Source organism: Diplotaxodon limnothrissa, linkage group LG7, assembly GCF_057381915.1.
Source record: "Diplotaxodon limnothrissa isolate DT_005_m linkage group LG7, D_limnothrissa_male_GT1.1, whole genome shotgun sequence".
Taxonomy (NCBI): domain Eukaryota; kingdom Metazoa; phylum Chordata; class Actinopteri; order Cichliformes; family Cichlidae; genus Diplotaxodon; species Diplotaxodon limnothrissa.
Genome location: NC_140602.1, coordinates 42,452,937 through 42,470,741, shown reverse-complemented (window position 1 = coordinate 42,470,741; position 17,805 = coordinate 42,452,937). Strand labels below are relative to the sequence as shown.

General features: G+C 39.7%; 2 protein-coding genes across 3 annotated transcripts in view; one reads left to right on the top strand and one right to left on the bottom strand.

Moving 5' to 3' along the window:
* Positions 1–1,278: 1,278 nt before the first annotated feature.
* cdc37l1 (cell division cycle 37-like 1) lies at positions 1,279–15,461 on the bottom strand. 2 transcript variants are annotated; one of them, XM_085359726.1, is made up of 7 exons: positions 15,115–15,461; positions 11,985–12,278; positions 11,800–11,893; positions 10,461–10,576; positions 8,304–8,426; positions 7,971–8,135; positions 1,279–4,708 (listed from the first exon to the last, which is right to left on the bottom strand). In XM_085359726.1, exons 1-7 carry the CDS (start codon positions 15,217–15,219, stop codon positions 4,592–4,594), a joined length of 1,014 nt encoding a protein of 337 aa, XP_085215852.1. In that variant the 5' UTR covers positions 15,220–15,461; the 3' UTR covers positions 1,279–4,591. The 2 variants fall into 2 exon arrangements, with proteins under 2 accessions (XP_085215852.1, XP_085215853.1); XM_085359727.1 differs by having other exon boundaries at positions 11,985–12,310; positions 15,115–15,173.
* Positions 15,462–17,348: 1,887 nt separating this feature from the next.
* The window catches only part of exd3 (exonuclease 3'-5' domain containing 3), a 49,148-nt gene continuing 48,691 nt past the window's right edge, over positions 17,349–17,805 (top strand). The window contains exon 1 of the mRNA XM_085358104.1: positions 17,349–17,544. The gene's annotated coding sequence lies outside the window, so the exon portion shown is untranslated. The remainder of the gene's footprint in view (positions 17,545–17,805) is intronic.

Here is a 17,805-nt window from a genome sequence, read left to right as displayed (position 1 = left end):
AGTTTTTCTATTTTCTTGTTTTCGTGTTGATAGGAAGACATTCAATATATAAATGTAAACTTTTCCCAACTCTTCCTGTGACTTCATTTATCTTGTGTCTCATTTTGTAATATTTAAGAAATATTCTCCAAGCTGCAAGTTCATTTTAAAGCTTCAAAGGTATGTATAAAACAAAAGGATGTAAGGTTGTTACCAGCTCATATCTTAGTACTTGTCCCTTCCCTCCAACTCTTTAAAAAAAAAAGTTTCTGACAAATTCTGAAGACCAACTTTGTCCAAAGGCTTTTATTTGCAGAATTGTCAACTAGTTTTATGTCTGCTATCATGGCTTGTACATGGGGTCCTACAGTTTTCCTGTCCTCTCTGTAAATTGTAGACTGCGTATACAAAAAAAGAGGCCTTCATTATGTTGCACAGTAGGAGACCTTTAAATTAGGTCAAGCCAAGCCTCCTACCAGTTATTGTTCTCAATGATTTTGCTCCTAAATAACTAAAAAGAACAATGAATGTGGAAAGTCAAACCCCGGCATCGACAGTACTCACTGTGCAACTTGTCTGTCGGGTTGGCAAGAAATTTGGCTGTGCTATGCTAACAGCAGTCAGTATTATGATGAGCTTCTCGCCTGCAGCAAGACGAGCAAGGCACAGTTGTCTGGCAAGCACACGTCTTTCCACTCAAACCTCCTCTTTCTTTCAGTCGTCCTTGTAAATGGTAAATGGCCTGTATTTGTATAGCCTTGTCTTCAACCACAACTCCAGAACTGACTGTCTAAATATTTACTGGACTTCACAAAGCTCCCTCTTATAAAATTTGATTTTACATATATATTAGTACTCCTCAAGACCTGACAACAAACTATGATGTGCAAACTTAGTGGAGCTTCGCTGTAAGGACTTAACCACTGTTTTCGACTGTAGGTCCCAAAAGACATTAAGTACTGTGTTTATATATTTGAAGTTGTTTTTTTTCCTCTGTAGGACAAGTCAGTGTAAATGTGATGGCAGCTAGTGACTAAACTCACAGCTCACTGTAACCTGGGAAGTCGACACACCAGTGGCCACAGGCTGAGTTCAGCAAGCCTTAGCCAATTATTTTTCGTAGTTAAATATTTTATTTTGCTCCACAAAGACTACTTATGTATGAATGTGAGAGTGAATGAATAGTGGTATTGTAAAGCGCTTTGGGTGCCTTGAAAAGCGCTATATAAATCCAATCCATTATTATTATTATTATTATGTCCACATCTAACCTCACTGCTGAGAACATATATATTTATTAACAGCACTGAGTGTGTGTATGTTACTTAATATACTTAAAAAAAGACTACTTTTTAGGGTGGGGGTGGGAGCGATCATTAATAAATGACAACGATAGCTGTGAAGCAGAATCATCAATGCATCATGAAGCAGCTCCAAGTCTGAACTGTATTTTATACACTTGATATTTCTACATCCACACACTGCAGCAAATGTCTTACTGAGCAAATGTCTACAATGTTTATGTTTTGTTAAATAATGAAAAGCATTGTGAAAGAAAGTTGAAACTTAAACAAACAAAAAAACGAATACAAAAGCAAAAACAAAATGTCACGCAATTCATAAAAACGCATTCATAATTTCTAATCTGTTTCTTGCTGACCAAGAACAGAAAGGTGATATACATTTAGAACGCAGGATGAGACAAAATTACAAAGCAAAAGCTTTCAACACCCCACCCCTTTGTATTCGTCCGTTTTACAAAAGAAACATAAAGTGCAGGACACATTCAGATGCAGAGAGCTCCTTTCTGCAAACACACATACAGTGAAAAGTCTTTTTTTGAGAGCTCAGCCCTTTTTCGCACATCCTCAACACAGGCATCTTTCCTTCAGCTCTGGTGTCGATCATCCCAGAGCGAAGAACTTCAACCAACTCAGCACAGACAAAAGTCTGTACAAAGCACTTATGAAAGGAAACAGTTGGTTGCAACTTGGTTTCAGGAAACGAGTACAGATGCCAGGCTGGTGAAGAAAGCATAGTTATTCTCTGGCGCATCACCGAAGCAGACACAAATAAAATGCACAAAACAAATGTAAAAAGATTTTGGTAGGATTTGAAGTGTTTGGGTTGAAATTCAGTCTCTGATTACATGAGAGCAAGACAAAGGAGCGAAACTCAGCTGACGATTAGTTACCGAGTAATGTAGTGTCCTCTTTACGTCTCACGTCACGATCCGCACAATAACCGGTTGTGGTTAATTGACAATTACACTCAACACCAAAACCGGGCTGATTATGCCTTTCTAAAAAAGACAGCATTGTAATATTATATTATTTGCATCAAAAGCTGAGTGCTTTATTATCACAGAATTATTATACTGACTCACATACTATAAAGCATGCTATTTTACTCAAAATTCAACTTAAATTAATCACCACCTGTCGTCCTGAGACTCTTATTTTTGTCACAGGAAGTCCCAAAGCTGTTAAGTGCACAACAAATACTTTTTTGTGAATACACAGTATATAGTCAGTTGTAATTTAACATCTGGTGAGCTTGTATTACGGCTCAGCGTAGGCATTATGTTGTATTTGACTGATTTTTAATCACTTATCTGCAGTTAATTTATCCACATAACACCTGACTAGCATGGATGTCTCTTAACGGACGAAAGGCTTCCTTTTTTATTTTTACAAACTGTGCTGTGTTTAAGCTTCTCCAGACAACACTAAGGAATACTTCTAGGAAAACAGAACAATTAAACCATCCTCTTTCTCCCATCACATATACTGTTCCGAAGCTATAATGTGCTTTAGTCCTCCGAACCTGTCGCACCACACAGTGTTCAAAGCAAAAGATTTAAGGCCACAATGATTTCCACAGGTATAGTGTAATCGGAGTGTTGTCAGATCACCTGAACCCATGATGTTTTTCATGATTTTCTGTTGTACATGATGTTAGAAATTTGGATGAGCATATTAACCATACCCAAAAGAGGCTCAACTACTCTGAATACTCACATTAGCAAGTTTTCCCCCACTCTTGTCTCTGTTTGATATCAATAAAAGCATTTTTTTCCCTTAACAAGGTTTAGGCATAAGGCTCTAGTTGTGAACACAGAGGCCCCACCCATCTACTATTCAAATTAGGAGCAGCCAATAAGGGCCTTTGTAAGGAGCAGAGCCGAAACCTCCTGCTTCACAAAGGGGACGAAATTAACGGGCTGCATCAAGGCCCAGTTTAACAGTTCAAACAGAGCTGGAAATGAGCTTAACACATCCTCTTGGCCTATTTAAAGCAACGAGACAGACCACTCATGATGGCCTTTCTGGCTCAAAAAGAAGCAATCAGGCAACAAAAGAGCAACTGTATGATAGAAATGAAAACAATTACACCTTAAGCCATCATCCTGAATCATCCATTCTGACTGCTGATTTGGACTGAGTCAGACAACTACCCTGCCACCCACACATACTGCATTGTTCATCCTCTCCCATAATCAGCCTTACAGAACTGAAATTCATGTGCAGTCTCTTTATATGAAGATCAATCTGAAAGGGTCCTACAAGAAGAAACTGACTACAAAAAATAGGAACTTTCAGAGCTTTAACTTGGCTTAGACTTTGAATATGTTGAGTGCTGGTATACCAAAACGTTACATCACACTACAGATTTAGAAATTATTCATATTCACTGTAACTGCTCTTTGCACACTAGCGTAAAGTCAGTAGCTCTGGTTGTATGTTATGCATTGAAAATGTTAAAAATGTAAAATAAAGCTGCATATCTCACAAACTGAAGCCCTATGACACTCTATTGATAACTCAGAAACTCTCCCTCCATTTCAAACATGCTTTGTTCCTAATCACAGGTAGGTTTGTTTTCCTCTTCATGATTAAAATCAAACAATTCAGGTCACACCCGCAAAGCACTCCCCACCTTTTTTTGTTTGTTTGCAGTAGTTACTGTTTACCAGAGCAGCAGCATTGCAGTTACAAGATTTGCAATACTGTTTGGCTCCAACTGAATCTTCTTGTACTTCAGAGGGTGCAAGGACACTAACTTTCATCAGTTACTCTCCTCAGACTTGACATGATTTTTTAAAGAGTGCTCTTTGTGACCCCTGACCTCTGTCATACTTTAAGCAGTGGATTTGCTACCAAAGTGATTTTTATCCAGAGACTTTACTGGTTAAGTATTCATTGTGTTGTCTGGATGAATTCTGTTCTGCTTTTTAGTGAGGATATTTCTCTCTTCTGAGAAAGATATACACCTAGCTTGAAGAATGCAATACCTCCAACTGTAAAAACAACAGTTATGGCACAACATGCATTTAAGCTGGCAAAAGACACTGCAACAAACCCGCTTGCCAGAGGCCAACCACGCCGACATGCTAACAGCCACACAGAGAAACGTTTGCCATTGGCACAAACGTACTTTCTGCAGGCTTTCTACTGAAAACTGTGGCATAAAAGACTGAATGTCTGTTTATTCCTGCACTATGATGTTGTTGTTTTTTTAGCCTGGTCTGCTGTATAAACAACTCGGATCGTTCCTAAACGGAGAGGTTATGATGGTGATATTAGAAAAGCAGGGGGCGGGGCTGAATCCTCTAAGACGTCTCCATCATGCGCATGTCTTCCGTTTCTGTAGTGTCGTCCTTTGTCCACCTCCCTGTGCTTGTCCAAAGTCCAGCTTCTACACAGCGCTTCATAGGAAACTCTGCCACCTGGTGATGAAATGCAAAGACACAAAGAGGTCAACAGAAATCAGAAAACAATCACAGATGAACACGGTCGCGTGCAAATCAAAATTAAAATTAGACTCAAACATAGCTGAGAGATAAGTCTACTGTGGCTTAGTTAAAGGCTCTTTAACTGCAGTTTGAGATTTTAAATATTTATCTTTAATGATTTGTTCTTTATTTTTATCAACACGTTTTGTTCAATTAAAACAAATTAGCATTAAACAAACATGTGTTGTAAGTAATATTCATTATATGGTCAGATTTCAAAATTTAAGTTAAGCTGGTTGTGCTTTTGGATTGTTACAGCTTTTTCTTCTAACAAGACGTTAGAAGAAAAAGCTGTAACAATCCAAAAGCACAACCAGTTTCAGTTTCAACAGGCTGCATCCTCCTAAAGCTTTTTTCCCCTCTTTAGAGTTGAGTTTTGGCAGCCAGTCCAGCTGAGAGGCCAACAGAGGGGCGACAGCACATTCTCTCAGTCTTACAAAAAGGCCTGTTGTACTGCACCCCACACATTTACCCTGTGCTATATCCCCTTTAGCAATTTCTACACTTGGATTACTCTGAATGTTGAAATCGTTTCCACAAGTCCAAATATTTTTACATGTCTGTAATCGGTTTACAATATCAAAGACTTAATTTATGTGAGACACACATCTTTACTGATCTTTTGGTCATACTGTAACACATTTCTTATATAACAGAGCTTCATCTACAGTGCTTCACAAAGACCCCTACACTGCTTTTTCCTTTTCTCTTTTACTCTACAAGTTTCTTCGTTTTCATTTTAAATGGTCATCCCAGGAGTACAATGTCAAAAAAAGGGAGTTTAAAGCCTCCAAGACTCCTACTAATATTACGGTTTTTCCCACACACTGAGTAACCAGCCAACTATGGGAGTGGTCAGGGAGATGGGGTCACACATCAGTGTGATCAGACATTAGATAGACTTGGGAGCTCATAGGTTAAATACTGATGACCAATGTTTGATCAACACAGTGAAACATTTCTATTCTCACATGCACTTCTGTCAGGTGATGTGTGAAATAGTTCAGAGCTACAATCTGTGTCTCATAGCTTAACAGGAATTCACAAGCTCCCCAGCAGAGATGGGAGGATGACCTTCCCTGCCAACACACCTTCACTTATGCCTTTATGGGTAGAGTGAGAAGAAGGAAGCCATGCTCAGACAAAACGCATGACTGAGCACATGAAGCAGGGTGGTGGCAGCATGATGTTAAGGGCCTGCTTCTCAGCAGCAATGACAACCAGAATGCTCAGATCTGACAGAGATAAATGCAGCTAAATAAAATCAGAAACTTGTCCCAAAGCCACCCCATTATTGTGTTTGCCGTTGGCTAGTTGAACTGTCACTGGGTGGTGCACCTGATGCCCCCCCCCCCCAAAAAATAAAAATAAAGACATAATACAAAAATCTATACAGAGATCTGTAGATGTGAGTTTACAGATGTTTCCTACTGAACAGTGAGGATGAGCGAGGGAGAATGGGATAAGTTGCCTAAGGCATGTGTGCAAAGCTTGTAGTGACTTGCTCAAAAAGAAAGCTGTAATTATTACTGCCCAAGAGGGTTTTACAAAAGATGGAAGTAAGATTTAGAATAGTTCTGGAAACACCAGTGAAATATTTCTTTTTTTTTTTTATTTAAATGTCTCTGCTAAAATATACTGCGTTAATTTTAGATTTATATTCCAAATGTGCAAATATTCTTTGTTAATCTATTATAGGCATCTAGTAAACAAACATGCTAATGTATAAGTTTTTAGAGGGAATAATTTATGAAATAGGTATTTTTTTAAAATAAGGGAATATAACTAGAAAAAAATAATTTAATTAAAGTATATTTTAAGGATTTTCTCCCCATTTTTCCATAATTAAAATTGAATCTGAAAACATCCTTTTTTCAAAGTTCTTCTTAATAAGAGCAAACTGGAAAAGTGGACGACAAAAAAAGAAGTGTCTGTTTAAAAGACAAACAAACAAAAAAAATAACCAAATATATATAAATATATATTGTCATATCCTTAAGAAAGCCCTGACAGATGCACGTGGCCCTTCAGCTGATTCACAAATGATCAAGCAGCAATTCTTAAGGAAGGCAAATAGGTAGAAAAGGCTGAGGTATACCAGAGGCTCTGTCATGGTTTGGGCATGCTTTTTGGCCAGTGCTGTTGGAGATCTCGTCAAAATTGATGAAATATTAACACAGAAAAGCATCGTCAGATTTTGATCTATCATGCAGTGTTATCAGGTAAGATTGGCAACTGCTACATTTTTCTGCACATCAGTGAACCTAAACACAGAACCTGGACCTCAGCATTATTGAAGCAGTGTGGGATCATCTTCAGAGAATGGAACAAAAGGAATCCGACATCCAAAGAAGAGCTCTGAATGTCCTCCAAGAAGCCTGGAGAACTATTCCCGAGCGAGTTCAGGCAAACATCGTCTTCAAGCTTGTTTTCACCTTATATACCGAGTTGCCACTTATGTTTGCACATGTTTCAAGAAACCTCTGCACCCATTTTGCATTTTCTTAGCATAATCTAACAGTAGTTTGATGTTTTTGCACTCTACAGTATATAAAACTGCTTAACACGGACTACTTCAAATCAAATCACTTTTATTGTCACATCACCTGTGCAGGTACATTGGTACAGCACATGCGAGTGAAATTCTTGTGTGCGAGCTTCACAAGCAACAGAGTTGTGCAAAATACAATAACATAAACAGGCAAAATATACGAATGGCTAAATCTAAAACTAATAAATATATGTACAATATATCACTACATGTTTCTCCCGTTTTACAGAAAACCAGATGACTGTTACAGTGAGGATGGATACATGAGATCTGACTGATTTGATAAAACTAAGACTGAGGATGTCCTCTCGGGTTTCTGCTGTGCTGAAGAGGTCAAATAGCAACTGTCAGCAAATGTGTTGGCCACTTCTGATTTTACAGGTAACATTAACACAATGGGGCCCAGCTCCTTGTTATAAGGTAAAGTTTACCTTTTTGCAGCTGTGCCCACACTGTAGTGCTGTCATCATTTACAAACAAAAGAAACCACAGACACATCCCTCGGGAATGATCACCACCAAGAAAAACCAAAACTAGTTACTTTCTTATTTATATCAAAACAAGCTCAACAGTGCCATCTCACTTCTGTAAGTGATAACTGCATTGAGGTACAAGATTTGCTGGTGCAAGCTCAAGTGCACTTACTGAAGGTACTGTTGATTCTTTGGGGTCGAGTATGCAGTTTGTGCCGATATTCTGCTGTTCAGTGTTGGACAAATGACCTCTACATTTGTCTGTGTAATCTTTAACTCTCTGTTTGAAGGCCTCAAGTTCTGTATGGAAGACCTCTAAGTAGACGTCTTGTCCTTCCTGGAAAAACAACAATATGTCTGAGACACTCTGAAAGCTAGCATATGATGGCTTTTTATTATTATCTCTAGAAAACAAAGCCAAATTATTTTAGCATGCAACACTATAAAAGCCATAATAAGATGCACAACATTCATACACATCAATGATAAGAGGAATTTCTCTTACTTTGGCTTTATGAAAGAACTGTCTGAAGCAGCCTCGAGGGTCCTGCTGAGAGTTTGAAGCCATCTCCAGGATGAACTGCATCACTACAACTTGGTGTGCCACCTGCTCCATCAACGCTTCTTTCTGCAGAACACAAGTAGGAAAAGCTAGTGTGATGTCTTTGGTTTTCTCACCAGATGCCCTCTTTGTAAGTTCTTTACCTGGAAACTGGCCCAAATTTACTTTTTTTTTTACGTTACCTTTTAATTCACTGGTTGAAGAATTGTTAGAAATACTGATTTTTAATAATTAACATCTATCCTCCTTGGATTATTCTATATAGAGCAATATAGTGAAAAAAAGCTTCTATAGGACTATCCTATGTCCCATTCAGTATTTTAGTATTTAGTATTTATTTATTTATTGTCATTGTCAAGAACAATGAAATTGCGTTTGGGGCTTCCATACAACCCAAAAAAAAGAAGAAAATAATAAATACCCCTTAAAACCCAAGTGTACATATTTAACCCAGTGTGACTCCAATGCAATAAGACAATCCTTAGCAATAATGTTCGTAGAAATTCAGACAAAGACCTGAGAAACATGACAAAATACAACAATGCAACCCATTCAATATTATTGTACTGTGAGATATGATATCAGATATGATAGTTATCTATTTAAGAAAGAGGGGGGGGGGGGGCAGGAGGGGGAAGAGAATAAAGATATGATGCACCAATGCAGACCAGTTCATTGCTATTAAGAAGTTGGATATGGTTATTGTCCGTGAGAGGGGGGCAGAGAGTTCAGGAGCCTCACAGCCTGTGGATACAGGCTGTTGGCCAGTCTGGATGTTCTGGCCTGTATAGACCTGTACCTTCTCCCTGAGGGCAGCAGATGGAAAAGGTGGCGCGCAGGGTGATGTTGGTCCCGCAGGATACTGTGCACCCTCCTCAGACAGCGAGTGGGGAAGATATTACTGATCTCTGGCAGACTTGTTCCAATAATTCTGCCAGCTTCTTTCACCACCCGCTGGAGTGCTTGCTGATCAGCCTTGGTGCAGCTGGGGAACCACACTAGAAATCCATACGTCAGAACGCTGCTGATGGCACAGTTGTAGAAGTTCAACATCAGAGATCTGGGAATGTGTGCGCTCCGCAGTCTCCTCAGGTAGTAGAGGCGCTGTTGGGCCTTCCGTACAACTGAGGTGATATGGTTGCCCCAGGACAGGTCCTCGGTCACAGTTACCCCCAAGAATTTAAAACTGCTCACCCTCTCCACCGCCTCACTACCAATGAAGAGAGGCAGATGGTTGTTATGACCCCTCTTCCGGAAATCTACAATGATCTCCTTGGTCTTTTTGGTGTTTAAGACCAAGTTATTGTCGTGGCACCATGACTCTAGTTGTTGCACCTCTGTCCTATAGTTTGTCTCATCATTGTTGGATATAAGTCCGAGCACTGTAGTGTCATCTGCAAACTTAACAATGAGATTGGACGCGCAGGAGGAAATACAGTCATGGGTGAAGAGAGTGCATAGCAGAGGGCTCAGAACACACCCCTGAGGGGCACCGGTGTTGACCACAAGGGTGGAAGAGGTGTTCTTACCCACTCTGACACTCTGTCTACAGTTAGTGAGGAAGTCCACAATCCAGTTGCACAGAGAGGAGTTAAGTCCCAGTTGCTTGCAGGATCACCTTTAGCACCAATAATCTGATGCAATCATTTTCTATACATCGTTATCAGTCTCTCACTATGGAGGAACTCTGTCCCCCACACAACACTGCTTCAGTTTCCAAGCATTCGTTTATGCACAGCTCTCTTACGGTCATACCACAGCATTTCATTTGTGCTGAGCTCTACACTTTGCATGGTCCATTGGAGGCAATGCATTACTTCAAAACTCATGCCAAAATAACGATCGATTGATAGATCGATTGATAGATCGATCGATAGATAGCTAGCTTACGCTTTACACTTATCTTCCAGATCAACTACTCAGGACACCTCCCCTGGCTCTGTTTTTTAGCATTTGGGAATTACATGACCCACAGAGTTATGACCCACACGAAAACTGCATTATGCTGTTTATAGGATAAACTGTTTTTAGTCACTTGATGAGATGTTGACTATAATGAAGCAATAAAGTAACACCAGGCCTACTCTGTCGGCATATTACCCCTTCTTGCTGTAGACTCATGCACCACAGAATTAAGTAGTTTGCAGTTTCCTCACAGATAAGCTGAGGCATGGCTGCAAGGAATCGCTGACTGTCATCCCACCTTCGCAGCATACCTGACAAAGACAAATAAATAAATACAAGATTGATTACAGAAACTTACGACTTTTAAATATCAGTAATATATGCAGTTATTTCTTTAACACAGCAGTCAACAACTGATCTCTTTTCTGCTTTGCTGTTGTTAGCATATGCAGTATCTACTGAGCACAACAACAAAACTGCCTGTGAATCCAAATCTGTGCAAATTCATAATTTTTGCATCACCTGTCTGATCAGTTGATAACTTGGTTCCTTATTTCTTATGTAACTATCCATTAAAGCTTCTAAAGCAAAAATATACAGCCTGTGTTCAGTGAAATTATAGGTGTGATAAAAGTTGATGGCAAGGTATGTAATACAGGTTCTTCTAAATGTCCAATATAGACTGAGGAAAAAAAAATTCCATGACACTGAAACCGTCACCCCCCCTTGTAGCTTGTTCATTGTTCATTTGAGGCAGAAAATGTGTAAATGTTCTTATCCTTGGTTCTACTGTCCTGCTAAGTCTGTTTTACACTGCTGGAAATGCAGCTACTTTAATGCAGAACACACACCACAAACAGTTATTCATTAAAAATAAATAATTAATTTCACTGTGATCGGCTGATAAACTAAAGCAATCTCCACATCTCCTTTATTGCGCTGTGAGAAAGTAGCAACTAACGTTTAAATGTATCCAGTTTAAAGTTTCAGAGCTCTACTGTGCAGCCGTAATGTTTCAAATAAACAGGAGCACTGAGACTGAACTTGGCATTAAAATAATTAACTCGAGTTGTTCTTTATATATTTTTATCCCTATTTCATCATTATCATCTGGTAACATCTCTGACTGAAATGGGCACCACTCAGAGATCATTGTGTGCAGAGGAAGAACCATATTAGGCATGAAATGCTCCTTTTTATGTGAGTGTTGATAACCACTGCTGTGATGCCAGCAAGCTTGTTTCCCAGCAGCACATAAACAAGGCCGTAATCCATAATTCAGATATTATTATCACGTTGACGACAAGCAACAAAGTTAATATCCAACTTTATAAGATCTATTTAAAGAAGTGTGTCCTGGAATGAAATTGTTGGAATGTCACTATGCAGGCAGCTTAAAACTTATTTGAGTTTACACATGAAAACTAAATGAGGACATCCTTTCCCTTTACACCAGAGAAACAATCCTACTAAACTGCAGCAACGTTAAAGCCACAAACAGACTTGCTAATTGATGACGTTTTGGCTCACTTACCAAAATGCCTGAGCTCTTGTTCGTATTTCTGGAGAAATGTCTTACACTTGTCCTGGTCCATTTCTGCAGCCTGATGCTGGACATTGATGATACTCTGAAACAGAAAGGAAACACGGTCTTAAAATCTTGGCACAGAACACAGCCCCTCTATATGTTCATTTTGCAATGTTGTTTGGCAAACTTGCCTTATCAAAAACATCCCAACTAGCTCCAAATACAGGACTGCGGCTGGGTTCCTGAACTCCCAGCAAGCTCTCCTTGCGGCGCCACTCCTCCTCATTGTGCGTGAGCTCTGTGGGGCAGGCCTGAGTCCGAGCACGCTCTTGCTCCAGCGACTCAGAGCTGTGGACTCCTAAAGAGCATAACTGATCCTGCGCCTCAGCTAGTCTCCAACTTGAGACGATCGAGGCCTTCACACAGCGCTGCTGACTTTGGCATAGCGATGCCATGGGACAATCACAGAGGTTTGATGATGTTGGCTGGTTTGAGGTAAATGGAAAGCAAATGACTACTGTTAAAAAAAAAAAAAAATCAGCTAGCACTTGTTAGCAATACAATAAATGAATAAAATTCAAGAGGTTTTGCACTTCAATCAAAGCCCAAAATCTTTATGCCAAGTTTGAAATTTAGCAACATATTCCTCAGAAAGTTATTCTGAACACATCTTTTCTGGGGTGGCAGTAGATCAGTTCTTCTACTAACCAGAGGGTTGGTGGTTCAATCCAGTCTGCATGGCAAGATACCGAACCCCAAATTGCTCTACCATGGATTCATCAGCAGTGTTGGGACTAACGCGTTATTAAGTAACGCGTTACAGTAACTACGTTATTATTGTGGTAACGAGCACGGTAACTAGTTATTATGCCAAAAACGGGAACGCGTTACTCGTTACTGGGATTTAGATAGGCTCGTTATTCGTTACTTCGTGTGGCGGCTATCGCGGAGCTTCCACAGATTCAATAACATTAGCAAGTGGTGGAGGCCAGCAGGTGGATGAAGGAAAAGGGAGGCAAGAGGAGAGACCCGAAGCGGCCGCTGGTCCGAGAGTGTCAGGTGAACTGAACTTCAGGTAAGAAGTTATAACCTGCAGTCCATCTGGGTCAGATATGAACCAAGTTTAGTTGGAGTTTATTTTCGTTGTGCTGACTTTTTCGTACTGCGTGCTAGCTAGCATGATGGAGTTTCTATACAGCTGGGTGGGTGCTATGTTACTGATGTTGAACTTTATTTTATTCATAAGGTTAATTATTAGAGTTGCCAACCGTCTCGTAAAAAACTGAATCGTCTGGTATTCAGAGAAAATATTACGCGTTTCGTATTGAGGTGAAAAGGAACAGTTTGTCCCGTAATTCAGCTACAATGAAAAAGGCACAAAGCTGAAGTTATTCTGTGTTTACGCCGCACAGCTGCCTCTTCTTCTCTCACCCTCTCACCCTCCCTGTCCTGTTTCTACTTCAATCATGAAACTGATCAGTGATCAGCTGATTGGCTTTTCTCTCTTGTTTATTTATCGCTCACTTTGCGCCAGAAAGAGGAAACCAGCGGATGTCGCGGTAAACAACAGCAGCATGTTTAAGCTTGATCAGCTGTTGTTAGAATTTATTTAATATTAATTTCTACTATCAGCTGATGTTTGCTGGAGCCACAGCTGTAAAGCTGCTGGTCATGATGTCGGTTTGGATATGTGGTGAGAGGGAAACATGAAGACGAAACCAGGAGATGTCCTTACTGAATCATCAGAGCTGTGATGGAGAAACAGGTTTACCTTTTAGGTGACATGAATGAGTTGAAGGGAAGTTATGAACTGTTTCTGAGAGACAAATAACACCAGGATCCTTTTTTAGGTAGCTGACAGCTGGTAACTGTGCAGGTGCGGATCTAGTAAAGTGTTGCCAGGGGTCCATGTAGGGCATTAAAAGGGAAAGGGGGGCACAAGGAAATACTTTCTTATTCTCATTTAAAATGTCTCACTTTTAAAAAAAATAATTATCTGAGTCTTGCAACAAACAATTGATAGATTGATACATATATACCATCAGAACAGTGTACATCACTGTCACAACAGCGTTTATTTTCATTCAAAGGCTTTATGATTTTTCCTACAATGGTGGGCTAGTCAAAATGCCCGGGAGGATTTTTTTGTCCCAGTCCAGCTCTGTATGCAGCTCATCTGCAGTCTGGTGTTACCTACATCTTCCTATTCAGAAGGCAGAATTTCCGAGTTCTGAGTACAATCGAACGCACCACGACTGCAGTTTTTGTGTTGGATGTAAAAAGCAGGCTAGGATAGAATCAGGTGTGGGATTTCTCTCGTGGAAATGTGCACATTATTTTTTCCTTTCTATTGGTAGGTGGCACAGTGCACTTGTGGCAAGTAAGCAAGCTAGAAGACTGGCAATCTTGCTGGGTATCCAGTTACGGAAGCAACACATTAACAAGAGAATTCTGAGTAAAACCAAAGTTACTTTCCCTAGTAACTAGTTACTCTGAAAGTAAAGAGTAACTTGAAGTAACTGAGTTACTTTTGATAGAACTAGTAATGTAACTAAGTTACTAATTTAAAGTAACTTACCCAACACTGTTCATCAGAGTATGAATGTGTGTGCACTTAGGTGTACAAGAAAAGTGTTTGTGTGGAGGAATGAAGCAAGTTGTATAAAGCTCTATAAGTGCTCAAGTAGAGATAGTCCATTTACAATTTACCATGAAATGACTCTCTCTGAGTGGTAAATGAGGTGATCACCTAAAAACTGAGGGATGACTCTGCATCACACACTAAATGTAGTTCATTAGCTTTTAAGCTTTCACGACCGCAGTCAAGCTGCGTTTAGCTTAAGGTGGAGCATGAGGGTTAAAAATAAATAAACGCTTGTTTCCACTTCACCAGTGGTCGCATGCCTTCTCTGCTAGCTAGTAATCACACACAGCTGTCAGTGTGCGCATGTTTGAGTCGGGGGGGGTTGTTACTTCCCGTTATGGCCTCTGATCCCATCAACCATCCCACCTAGGGGGTATTTCTTCCCAACCCTGATTTCAGTGGTGTACTGACAAGATAATGACGCAGCGAGTAATCTGATTACCCTATAAGCATGAGCTAAAGTAGAATAGTTATTGGGCAACTGCGGGTTAGCAGCGTGAACACTGACATTTAACACTAAACTAACTGGTAAAATATCCCGTTGTTGTGTAGGGTGGAAACTGTGCTTCAGAATAACAGAAAATGTTATAACATGCACACTCCAGCTATCCCCAACAGCATTCGCTTGTTAGAATACCGTTAAGCACATCTTGAATGAGATAACTTAAAGGCCTTACCTTTTGGTGAGGGTAAAGACCACTAAAGCCTCCGGCCGTTGAAAGTGACTCACTGCTGGGCTCTTCGCTGTGGTGAAGTGAGTCTCCGTTGCCCAGCCACTCCATAACTGCTAAGCAACTAGCTGGTTAGCTCTGCTGTGACAGTGAGACCCGCTAGCTAATGCTAGCCGTGTTTGAGGAGCCACAGACAGTGTTGCTCTTTATATTCAGCCGCCTCACGAGATTTATGTGGGATCTAAATACCTGTGTGACAGCCAACAGAACAGAAAAGGGGATATGATGCATCAAAAAAAATCACTCCTGCTCCTGTGGATGATAGTGTAACAACAACAACCACCACCGTGTTCTGGCTACGTCCCCTTTTTTTTTAAGTGGTGACGCAAGGGACACGTGGGGAGCAACTTTAATGACGTGAAGCACTCAGAAGTTTTTCTACTGAATTCTGTTGCGTTCCAGTAAATTCTGCTATAAGGATGCTTTCTTATAGCAGAAGTAAGTTACTCTTAACTAGAAACTCAATTTTTAAAAAAAGGGAAATTGTACAGATGGTCACGACATATCTGGGTGTTTCCGCAATTATTTCTGACATCAAAGTTATTCAATATTCAAACTTTAAGTCATTGATACTGTAAAGAGGCTTGGATAAATTTGAAAGGAATGATTGTGTGATTGAGGAAAAAATATTATTCAATATATTGGCTGAGTTTTTGTATTTCTTACGCCCTACCAAAGGAAAAAAATGTAAATTTTGAATAGTACATTTAGTACCTTCATTTCTTTACATTTTCCTTGCAAAATTGGAAATGGGTTCAGTCATTTATTGAAACATTTGTAAACATACATAGAAATACAAGTTCATTAGAACTGTATCAATTTAAAGGTTAATATTTGCAAAGACCCCCTGTTCATCTGCAGTAGGTAGATTTTTTTGTCCTTCACCTGTCTAGTTTCTTCAGATTTGTTAAAGACACCCTGTAGACCACGCCAAAATATGCCGTTTTCAGCTAATAGCTCTTTGGTATCATTTTGCAAAAATCCTGTGTTATCTATTTACCACGGATGACCCTGAGAGGCCAAACGGACTGCAACTTAAGAAAACACCAGCAATAAGAAAAACGCTGCAAAATCACACAAAACACAACGGAAATAGGAAAAAACAGATTTCCAAAAGCACAAGGGAAGTGTTTCTGGGGAGACAATAATCCGACGGACCAGTTGCAGGAACCCAAAACATGGTAGGCGTGTTTTATCATAAGTCAGTCATCAGTACTTAAGTACTGATGACGGATTTTTAGGCTAATAGTTAGGCTAACACACGTACCTCTCATCTTTTATTTCCTCACAAAACCAATAGATTCTCCACTTCTTTTAAGTGTCTACCAGCGCAATTCTTAGCCCCCGCCCCCTAATGATCAAATAGAAAAACTGGACTGAAAATGTGTGGAAAAAAAACAACCGAAGTACAATGTACAAATACAAGGTAATATTGGTGACCAGTATAACGACAAATATATGACCAAACCTCAACGTTTAAACAATTAAGAAACCCTAAAATCCTCAGTTTATCTCTTTGTCAGTGAAAAGAACAAATCAGCGTCATTGTGTGTAGCATCTTCTGGAGTATTAATGGCAGTGATTGAAAATGTCTACAATTTCAGGAGTGTGCAGTTACACATTAATATGTGTGGAAGGTTAACTGCAAGAGATTGGACAGGATTCATATTATTATACCTTCCCTACTCCAGTTTGTTGACAGACCACGCTGCTGCGATACAGAAAACATAAAAGCCACTACACAGGTTAGAAAAAGGAAAAATATTACCTACTCATTCTGATTGCCATGTTACGGGCAATTTAAAAATGTAGTAAACAGAAGACTGTTTTGCATAGACATTTGCAAGAATGGATCAAAGCATCAAATTTGTGCAAAAAGAAATGAAAAAAATGCTTATATTGTGTAACTAAGCCACTTAATTATGTGGAAGATGAACAAAAAGTTTTAATTCTTTTTTGTGTTAAATTGCGTACTGTGACCGGACGGTGGCGGTAGTGTACTTTAAACTGCCAGGACAGACCCCCACAGAAAAGACAGAGCAAGAATATCGTTGTGCAATATTTCTCCCTAGTTTCAGTTTACAGGCAGCATTACCTATTGGACTCGTACCGTTTTAAGTCAGCTCCGTATACATAGAGTCTGCTGTTACATATTCAGGTTTGTAGTTGGAGCTCTGGCACGATTTATCAGTTATGGTGTGTGAATATGTGGCCAAAAAACACCAAATGCATGTATAGTTTAAAAGGAAGCGCCGCCTAAGACCAACTTATGGGCGAAATTGGCCCACAAGCGGACCAAACAAACTGATTATAATGCATTAACGCGAAGCTACAAGCGAGCTGGCTTACTTGACGTTTGCTAACTGTATAAAACTGGTGAGTATATTCGTGTCGATAACGTAACGTTATACTGTTTTGAATAAACATTTATTTCTTGTCGACGATTTAACAAATAAAGGTTATCTGTGTGGTGAAGAGCAGCGTGACAGCCTGGCTTTGAGATTATGTAGCTAGCTAGCTTACACTGAGTTTCTTCACGTTTGATTTTTGACCTTTTTAGACAATAAACCTATTAGAGGTTAACAATAGCATTCACACAGATACTTACAGAGGGTGTGCTTTTTGACTGGGCCACAC

Excerpts from the sequence above, each read along its gene's own strand:
- cdc37l1 (XM_085359726.1), bottom strand. The coding sequence starts at position 15,219 with ATGGAGTGGCTGGGCAACGGAGACTCACTTCACCACAGCGAAGAGCCC. Across the intron at positions 12,279-15,114 it reads GTCTTTACCCTCACCAAAAG|CCAACATCATCAAACCTCTG; the intron begins GTAAGGCCTTTA and ends ACCTCAAACCAG. Across the intron at positions 8,136-8,303 it reads AGTTCTTTCATAAAGCCAAA|GAAGGACAAGACGTCTACTT; the intron begins GTAAGAGAAATT and ends TTGTTTTTCCAG.